A 10,755-nucleotide genomic window follows, 5' to 3' on the forward strand; every position below is an offset into this window, starting at 1 on the left:
TTGCTTACTTTATCCATGTTCCCTTGTGCGTCATGTAAGAATTTTGTATTTTCTTAAATCTTCTCTAATTTGTATTGCAAACTTACCTGCTTTGCACAGAAATACACAAAATGCTTGCAACATGATCTAATCATCATAATACTTCATCAGTCAGTGTATCATCTCAGCATTATGTTCACCAGATCAAGTGTTGTGTTTTGTTATATTTGCTTTGCAAATATTGTTTTGGTGCATTTTGGTGGGAACAGGGTCTCCAGCTGTACAGGTGCAGCAATGTGAATTATGGAAAATAGTCTTATAATCACCTCCTACTCACTGAAAGTACATTAGACCTCCATAGCGACAAAACATCTCCATAGTAACTGGTATCTGGGTTAGCACTAATGAGGGAAAGAAATGTTTTACAAATTAATGCTTTGTTTGGGCCTGCCGTAATTCACTCTGAATACAGACACTATATACCATTTCACATTTAGTCCCTAGATGTGTGTTCATTCAGCCACATTGATGTTAGTAAAGTCAGCTACTAATGTAGGGTGAGGATTCATCCCAAAATTGTTCAGAGCTTTATCACAGGTATCTGAAGATCATCTTCTCCAACTCATATCCTCATGGAGCTGGCTTTGTGCACAGGAGCATGGTCATGCTCGAAAATGTTTGGATCTCAGACTTCAACTTAGGGAAAATACCAAATGCTAAAGTGTCCAAACTCAAAACCTTGTACAACTGTGCACCTCCAACTCTGTAGTAAAAGATTGATGAAGAATCACATATGGCTAAAAAAGCCAGGTGTCTTTATACTTTTGTCCATATTGTGTATGGGCAAAATGATAAGAGCATATAGTGTTCAATACTTGTGTTGCTTGAACTTATTGATAATTGATCATGGTTTTGAAATAATATTGCGTCCAAGTCCAATATAAAGCTGTTCACACTTTGGAGTGACAAATTACAGAAAAATAAGAACATTTTAACACTGCAGGTACCCCGCACATAATCCTGAAGTAATATAAGCCTTTGCACGCAACATCGTAAACCATGGGGTCACAAAAAACGGTGCTGGCAATACAGTGGCTACTGTGATTTACAAGCCTGATTTAATTTCGGTCAGCAAATGCAATTGATGCAAGATGGCTCTTCTGGACAGTTCTCTGAAAGGGCTGTTGTTGCACTGGAGTCTGGTCTATGTCTGAGTGGGTGTATGGACAATTATAATTCCTGCTCCCACGCAAAGGCAAAGCAAAATCACACACACGCACTGAGACATAAGCACTGAATGCATCGAAGCAAAACAGAAGGGCAAATTTTAAGTTTTGCCTCATCCTTTCAATCCTGTTCAATGTCAAAAAGAAATAGCAAAGCTGTCCGCAATATGTGCAGTAAAAAGCTGACTGTAGTGCATCTCATATTTGCTGATTCAAAGCCAGGCTAGTAGCTGCGGTTTGTCTAACACAAAACATCATAAACCAAAAATGATAAACATGCTTGATTGTGAATCCACCCAAGTACACAATGTTCTCTTTATTACATATACCAAATATAAGGAACAGTGCAACACGTTTATTCCCAAAGCAGTGCTTATCTATTGTGAACTTTCAACCATCTAATACAAAGAACAAGCTGAATTCTGAACATTTTACCAGAGGAAAAAAAATAATAATAAATTGAACTTAAATGCAACCACTAGGGATAAACCAACATGATACAGAGTAATATTACTGGTCCTATACTGGCTTAAAACACTGGGGTTGTTACACTGACCGACACACAGATTGTTAACATCGTGTCTCTTATGTCTTGCATAACTTAGCAACAGAAACTTGCAAAAATAAAAAATTAAATAAAATACTATGGCTGTCTTCATGTTACACCGAATACATTTAGAGCTCATATGGATATCAAATCAAATATGGGAGGGAGAAGAAAAAAGGGGAAAAAAAAAAAAAAAAAAAGGTTTGGGATTTGGGATAGGCAAAAGAAAAATACACAAGCTGAAGGAAAAAAACTCGCACAAATAATTTTTTTTTCACCCAGTGTCCAGATGCCAAAGAATTCTAAAAACACTTTGCCCCACCCGGCCCTCCCACTGAAACACAGGCAAGGTTTATAATCGTCTTATTGCGTCATCGATGTCCGACATTTGTTCCTTCAGCTGGTTCCACTGCTCTGGGTTCAACGAAATACCTGAGGGCGATTCATTACAATTAATGACACAACCGAAATAGACATTTCCTAATTACACATTCATTTAAAGTAATCATTCATCTAAAATAAGACACAGCTCTTTTTTTTTTTGAGAAAGAAAGGAAGAGAAATTATTCATATCTTTGGTTCAGTGTAGACTATAAATGATGCATTTATTAAAGTTATATACTTGTCTCACACTAAGCCCTCAATGGCAAAAGTTTGTGGACACCTGCGTCTTAAGATTTCTGTTCTTTTTGAACATTTAGTCCTCATTTGCTGTTATAACAAACCTCCACTCTTCATTGAAATGTTCAAGATCTTCCACTTCAACCCATGTAATACTGTAGGTTCATATCTTGCCAGAACAAGTTTTGGTCTCGGAGTTCAAGAAAAGATAAAATGTCAAAATCTTATGTTACTACTTCCAGAGATGTTCTACACAATTGTGAGCCAATTTTGTAGTAACAGTTTGGAGGAATTGCCATGCTGAAGCAGGTTTTAGTCTTCTAGTTTAAATAAAGGAAAAGTCAGGTGTCCCAATACTTTTGCTCACATGGTGCATGTTCTCAGGAAAGACATTTTAAAGCCTAATTAGCGTTAAACAAAAGTCTGACTGAAAGACATTACAACTATATATACACCCACCCACATACACAGATTTATTAAACACATTCTATTAATAAATGTTGGTAATATTTAGTTATTAAACGCTTCCTACGATATTTCAGCTGCACAGTTAATTATATATTAATATTACATGTATTTCAAGAGCAGCTCAAACAGACTTCCAATTTTGTTCTGAACACATACATTACAGTACCTGCGTCATGGACTGCAGTGTAAAACGTCTCGAACGCTCATAAGATTCACAACCATTAATAAATCATTAAAATAGTCAAGTGTTCATCAGTAATGACGTTCCGATGATTGAGCATTTTTTTTTATGTCACAATTACCTTTTTTGCCAGGCTTCATTTCACCTGCTTGGTCCATCCAGTATTCCCTAAGGTCAATCAACACCTTCCCTTTGAAATCTCGGACACTGACGTATCGTAATTTCCCAATCTGAAACAGACATATGATTCAGGATTCAGGACATGAGTCAGGAGAACAACTTGGTTGTAAATGACAAATGGTTTTCTGTAATAATAATAATAATAAAAATTTAATTGCTGTAAACCACCAGGCTTCAACATTAAACCATTTTAATTTGTATGATTTCAGAAAACTTTTTAAAAGATAACTACTTTTCACACCAGAATGAATGTTCCTAATATCTTGCCTATATCCGCTAACAAACTGTGTTCTTCATTCTCCATCAATAGACCTATAACTGAAAGCAAACGACTGTCTTCTTCACAAGTTTGAGGAAGTGAAGATATTGTTCTCACACGGGTATCGAGTCATGTGTGTGTGTGTATGGTATAGAGGTGGACAGATAGTGGTTTTTACCGATACCATTAGCTAGGCTGCTTCGTGTTTGACGATAACGATTAATCAAGTGATTGTTTTTTAAATGGATTCTGGATAAAAAAAAAAATAAAATATAACGCTAATACAATTAAAATACGTACTGATCCATAATAAATGTGCTAAATGAAATATATGAATATATAAATTATATTGATAATATAATTATATAAATTATCAATTACAATTTATAAATATAATATGGCACTTTTCCTGCACTGTGCATTTAAAAACAAACCGGACGAGGAGTCAGTGATTCGCCTCTAGAGGCCGCTCTCGTAATGACGGGACCTTCTCAGTCAGTCCAGTAACAGACGCTACCCTGAAAAACTACCGGTATGGATTTTTGCTGATAGCCAAGCAATCAACCATCGGTGGCGATTTATCTGTCAAAACCGATGAATTGGTCGACCTCTGATACAGTATTTATACACTTCAGTTTTGTGACATCCTCTTTGCTCTTGTTCATAGGATGAGAAATTTTACTTCCAAATTAGGTATATCGTTTAAGAGAGTTCTAAAACCACGGCTGAGCAGCCCAACTGAAAAGCCTTTACGCCATCACTGGTGCATCACAAATACGAATCACGACGAAATAGCTGGCAGCTCTGAGGCGGAGAACCAACAGAGCTATGGATAACTCATTCGAAACGATGGTAGACACAGATCTCCTGTGTTAATCAGAAAAAAATGGCGCTTTTCTCAGCCTGAGTAGCAGTTTAAGATGATGGGTTTGGCTGGCTTGACATGCCTTGGAGGAAGGATGTAGTCACACCCTTCCTGATTTTTAGTGTCATCTAATAGGAAAGAGCTGGCTGAGGAATGGAATTCAGTAGATGAGCAAATTGGGGAGAAAATAGTTGCAACCGCACTGAATCCGCCGTTGATGAGTAAGATACGTTATGTTTTCTAAGATTCATGACCAAAGGAATTTTTTTACAGTGTGTGTTGACCAAGACACACTCCTTATTTCAAATGGATACACCCTAAACAGCGCTTATCTTCTGAAGCAGATCCTGAAGACTATAAATGTTCTGGATTAGTGGTTATAAAAGCTCCAGTACATATTCATATCTACCTCCTTCTTCAATGGAAATTCACGCATAGTAAATCAATCCTGAGCCCGGAAACTGAATGAGGATGTGTGAACATGTGAGGAAACATGACCGGAACCTGAAACATGTTGTCACCAGCATTATCGTCACTCTTAGTGGAGCCGCTTGGCTTGGAGGTCTCACCACCCTTCTGTTTTTTTGCAGGCTTCTCCACTTTGCTTGCCTTCTTCCTCTTAGCCTGCGAGAAATTCACATTTTGTGCAGTAGGTGTAAAAGATTTTACAATGTATGATGTTTAGAGTTTGCTTTAAAAAGCCTTAAACGGCGCACGAATGTCCGTCAGACATAAAATCGGTCTGTGGAATTTGTGATAACAATAAACGATTCTTACCTTTGTTTCGGCTTCACTGTCAGAGTCACTGCCTGATGTGGACGACAACGCCTCTTTAGATTTAGGCATGCTGAGGAACACAACCAGGAGACAACCATGTTAGTGCAATCAGTAAGCCCATACTGCCCCCATATGGTGATTTAAGAAAATGCAGGTACTCAAAGCCAATCTCTTACAGTAGTCAGAATTAAATATCATGTATCAGCGGTATGCTTCAGAGCACAGGTCACCATCATGGTGCCCCAACAAGGTCACCCACAAGGACCACATGTCACCCACGGGGCTTTTAAAAAAAATAGCTCACCATAGCGCCACTTACCAGTGAGCTGCATCAAATTTTTGTTGCTATTCTTTTTTTAAATCACACTTGCATTGGTGTGAATTTGAAAATGACAATATTAAAATATAGATGACTAGATATAGATGAATATAATTAATTATTAATAATAACAATTAAAGGTAAATTGAGCAAATTTGTTATTTCAGAAGTGTGTAACAACCTGGTAGCCCTTTACAGATTTAGGTACCCACGAAGTAGTTCTCAGTTTTAAAAAGGTTGGTGACCGCTGCTTCAGATCATTTCCAATCAGCTCCATTTTTATTCTCTAAGATGTAAATAATATACATCAAGATCAATCCAGGTCCATCAATGATCAAGAAATTTAGATCCCTCTCAGAGTGACTCTGAAAGAAGCAGTGGATACAAATCTAGATTATCTATTGTGAAGCAAAGGTTCGATTTAAATGGATTTTTGCGAAATGGAAATATTTACGGTATCCGCGAGAGCGACAAATGCTGCGTAAAATACTGAATATTCAGAGATCCATCTTGCAAGCACTATTGCTGTAAATCCGAAATGTCAATGCGAGTGTGCAAGTGCTTTGCTTTTAACCTTGTATTTAAATGCTTTGATGTGATAAATGTATGAAATATGTAAATTACATTTCCCAGCGGCCAATTGGCCACAACGCTCATCTACCCGTTTAGAACTATTTTTCTTTATACAGAAAGTTCAGCTACGCAGTATATAGTAATCCATACAATACATTGAGTACTTTTGTGAATTAATATGTACATTAAATGTATACATTTGGGTAATAATCCAGTGTTTTAATTAAAATGCGCATTGGGGTAAGATTTCGAATGTAAGGATATAAAGAGGATTGTCTGAAATCCAAAACAGGCTTTGTGCTCATGCCTGCCATTTTCATTATGCTTCATGGAAACGCATTTAAATTGGCAAGCATTTACTGCCATTTTCAAAAGTTTCCCTTCAGATTCATTTTGTAGATCAGTGCTTGTTGTAGGAGCCGGCATGCCTTCAGTCATACAGGGTCATTTATTTACAACACAGAGGGTTCTTACTAGCAACAAGGAGACTTTTGGTAAAGTGGAAGGGTGGAGTTGATGAGTTTTCAGCCAACCGGCGAAATGGCATGTTCACAGAATAACAAAGTATTTTGTTATATAAAAAGCAGGTTATCGTGTGGTATGAAGCGACGCACTGAATACTGGACCTATGTGACCCATTATGTGAATTTCCTCTGAGATGAATAAAGTGATCTATTTATAATACATGCGGAAAACGAACCCGAATTCCCACCTGCTCCATGAAAAAAAAAAAAATCCAGCGTCTCATCCATGACATTTTATTCAAACACACGGGTTGCACAAGCGACTTGCACAAGCGAAATGATGAGCCAATTCTAACAGTTCTGAGAAAAAAAAGAAAACGATTAATGCTTTTATGGAAAGTCTGTTGGGCGTGCAGCATGCACTACACATGGGAAGCACACACTTAAAACGTTTTGTATACAAGGAAAAGATGACAAGATGAAAAATCGCTTTCACCTTATCTTCTGGCCACCGCAACAATAAAGCATCCCTTTAGAAAATATCCAGTCTCGTAACTTAATCCATGGTCCGCAAAACTTATCCAAACCAGCTTTCAAACCAAGTGCTGGGATGTGATTTATCCTAAGATGTAAATTTATCCACACCATGATACGAGGTGGTATCAAAAAGTTTTGAGACTAGCTCGGTTTACAATAAAGTACTTTATTTGTCTAAGTTTACACACCATCACCTTCAAAATAGTCCCCTTGCAAAGCAATACAGTGCTCCCAGTGTTCCTGCCACTTCTGCAATATATCCTGGAGGGATAAAGGATGTCAAGCTTCTGAGATTCTAGCTGTTTTTCTGCAATGGTTTTAAAAAGGACAGTCATGGAGAAGATGCTTTTCCACAGTGAACACTGTTGCTTCGTCTCTGGTTCGTACCCGTACACCCAAGTTTAATCACTGCTCCTGTTCAGCAGCCTGGGAACGAACTTAGCAGCAACACGATGCATGTTCAAATCACAATTGGACATTTTCAGGGGTTGAGTCCAGTCATTGTAGGTGTTCCTAAACTCTCGTCATCTTCCAGTGAGGCCACTGAAAACACTTTGAACGACTCGTTGCAGTGTCGCAATAAACTTGCAGAATAGTGTCAAACGTCTATGTGGCAGATTTGCCCAGTTTCATGCAAAATTTTATGTTTGCTCTTGCGGTCCAGGATGAAGATGTGGTAAAACACAAGTGGTCAGAATAGCACCAGTTGCACAGCTCCCGACGACGTATTTTGGCACAGTGACTTCTGAAGGTCAGTGCTCCCTGTGACTGTGCTTGCAGCCCTTTGCTGCCATCTGTTGGTGTGTTACAAAACTACACTCAAAACCTTTCAGAGCCCTGAGCTCTGGAGCTGCATGGCATTGACTTAGCTTACTCCAACACTTTTGTCAATCATGTGGAGAATATTTATGACAACACACAATGTATTGAGATATTAGGGGTGGAAGAAAAAAAATCGATTCACCAAACTATCGCGATTCTTTTTAAAACGATTTTGAGATCGATTTGCTTACCTCAAAATTGATATAAATGTAATTATTTTACGTTTCCAGAGAGGTGGTGGGAAGACGTTACCGCTTTTATTCCAACAGAGGGCCAAACGTATTTTGTTGGTGTCTGTATTAAATGACGTCATATCCGTTTTCAGCTGGCGAGAGAAATCAAAACCATGAGAGAGGCAGGGAAGTAAAGCTCTTTGAGAATTGTTTAACGGATAAAGACCCTGCTTTAGTCACAGAAAATGCGTTCAAATTCTCCATATTAAGTGCTACGCGCACACTCAATCTGGCCTCACAGCGCGCACTGAAGCTGCCCGCTGTCACGAAGTTACTCGGACGAGTACGACGCACTGGATTTCCAACAAACGTTACTGGAGCTCCCTGTGCACAAACTTATAACAGACGTTTTAACGAGATGGAATAGTGCCTATGACATGGTTGAATGTTTTCTGGAGCAACAGGCTGCAGTAACAGCTGCACTGCTCTCACCTGAGGTGAGAAAGAGCAAGAAGGATATTAGCAGTTGAGTTGGACATTGGAACAGTTTCAACAGCACTTTTATTTGATTTTAGAGAGTATTGTTTTTAGTTATTTTGTTGCACATGTAAATATTATATTCAAGATTTTGGTACTTGAAAGTTTTATGGTTCAAGGTTCTTGATGCTCTATGTATGTGTGTGCTCCTGAAATAAAAATTCTGAAAAATGTGATGCGTTGTTTTTGTTGATATAACTCATATACAGTCTCTTTAAGGGTATGATCAAGTATTTGTCATTGTCTAATCTTTATTAAGCAAACAAAAATCACAATTTAAACAATGAATCGCAATAGCTACAGAATCGCAATATGTATTGAATCGGCACAAAAGTATCGGGATAGTATCGAATCGCGAGATTAGAGAATCGTCCCAGCCCTATGAGATATAGATGAGTACAGAAACGCTTTGTCTTATCCATTTGGTCAAGAGATCCTGTAACCCCATCCCTAAAAATCCAAGCCACAAGCCAGGACAAGAATTTTCCCAAAGATAAAAAGTAGGGCATCAGTTTTGGCAATAGGACAGTGTAGAATACCAAACATCCTCATGACAATCCTCAATTTATTTTATTTGTATAGCACTTTTAACAATGGATGTTCTCCCAAAGCAGCTTTATAGAAATAAGTAGGTTATATAATTTACATTTATACTATCAGAATACAACTATAAGTTTAGCCCTAATAAGATATACCCAAGATATAGCTTTATTCATTCCACAGTGGGGAAATTTCTTGTGAGCCAGTAGAGAAAATGGCAAGAAAAATCTTCCTAAAATGGCATGAGGAAGTGTTTGAGAGGAACCAGATTCCGATCCTCATCTGGGTGGCATCAAATGTGCATTAATTACAGTTTTCAGATTGCTGAGGTGTACTTTATAGTGATAGGCACCTAAATGTAGAACTGTTCATGCCAATTATAGTCCTAAACCATTGCAGCTGCATGTTTGTGTTAATTACAGCCCAAGCACAAGTGCACTGTGTAGTTTGTAAGCAATAAGAATGAAGGCTTTTTTTTTTTTTTTTTTTTGTAAAGCTCAAATCTTGCAGGTTCACTCTGGAAGAACAAGGCTTCGTGGAAACAAAATGAAGATGATACACATGAGAAATAGTACATGGGTTTTAGTAAACAAATAAAAAAAAGGGTAGTATTTCAAGCAAGAGTAACATGACACTGTTGTCATCGACATCAATAAATAAAAAGGTGAAGCCTCGTGGTCTCATGGCTTTGTGGTTTCATTGTCTTTCTGTAGGAGTTCACCTTCAGCTAAATCAGCAGCGAATCGTATTGCATTTATGACTCGGGTATGAATGGTGCTTAGCTAGCTCACTGGGCCAGCGTGGTTTACCAGGCCTGGAAATACAACACTTACTTCCACACTTATCACACTGGGTGACATTTATCACACAATCAGGATTCACTTCCGGCTTTTCAGCAAGCTGATATCAACATCATAGTATTTACTTTCAGGTGCACAAGTGACTTACGTTAGATGATGCAGTTAGTTAGCTGGATGTTCACTGAAGACTGAGCCGCGGATTCGCTTCTCTCACACACGCGGGCGAGAGATCACAGAATTGGGCATGTAGCGCACGTGGATCACGTGGTCCGCTATTGACCAATCACATCAGACGTTTGACGTACCTCGGCTGTTGAAAGGTTCAGCGAATCACGTCACTGCGCCGCCATGTTGGATAAGTTAACACTTATATATGCACCTTTATCACTGACTCAGTTTACACACAAATACAGCAACTAGTGAAATAAATCCATTAACTCCAACTCCATAACATTTCTAAATGTATTAGAATATTACTATTAATGTATTAATATTAGTGTGAATATTTGAATTTAAGCTGCAAAAAGATCTATCTATCTATCTATCTATCTATCTATCTATCTATCTATCTATCTATCTATCTATCTATCTATCTATCTATCTATCTATCTCTATATCAATCTCTCCCTCTCTCTCTCTATCTGTCTGTCTAGCTATCTCATTCTCTATCTATCTATCTATCTATCTATCTATCTATCTATCTATCTATCTATCTATCTATCTATCTATCTATCTATCTATCTCGCTCTCTCGCTCTCTATCTCTCTCTCTCTCTCTCTCTCTCTCTCTCTCTCTCTCTCTATCTGTCTATCTCTCTCGCTCTCTCTCTCTTTTTTTTAATCTATCTCTCTCTATCTCTCTCTCTCTCTCTCGCTCTCTCTATCTAT

At 38.0% G+C, this 10,755-nt stretch overlaps 1 protein-coding gene across 1 annotated transcript; it reads right to left on the reverse strand.

The window, feature by feature from the left end:
* Positions 1-1,501: 1,501 nt before the first annotated feature.
* On the reverse strand, positions 1,502-10,171 carry sub1b (SUB1 regulator of transcription b). The gene is made up of 5 exons (XM_083527088.1): positions 10,017-10,171; positions 5,104-5,173; positions 4,831-4,950; positions 3,144-3,252; positions 1,502-2,184 (listed from the first exon to the last, which is right to left on the reverse strand). Exons 2-5 carry the CDS (start codon positions 5,170-5,172, stop codon positions 2,105-2,107), a joined length of 378 nt encoding a protein of 125 aa, XP_083383214.1. The 5' UTR covers position 5,173; positions 10,017-10,171; the 3' UTR covers positions 1,502-2,104.
* Between the last annotated feature and the right edge of the window lie 584 nt (positions 10,172-10,755).

This window comes from Silurus aristotelis (genome assembly GCF_946808225.1).
Source record: "Silurus aristotelis genome assembly, chromosome: 23".
NCBI lineage: Eukaryota > Metazoa > Chordata > Actinopteri > Siluriformes > Siluridae > Silurus > Silurus aristotelis.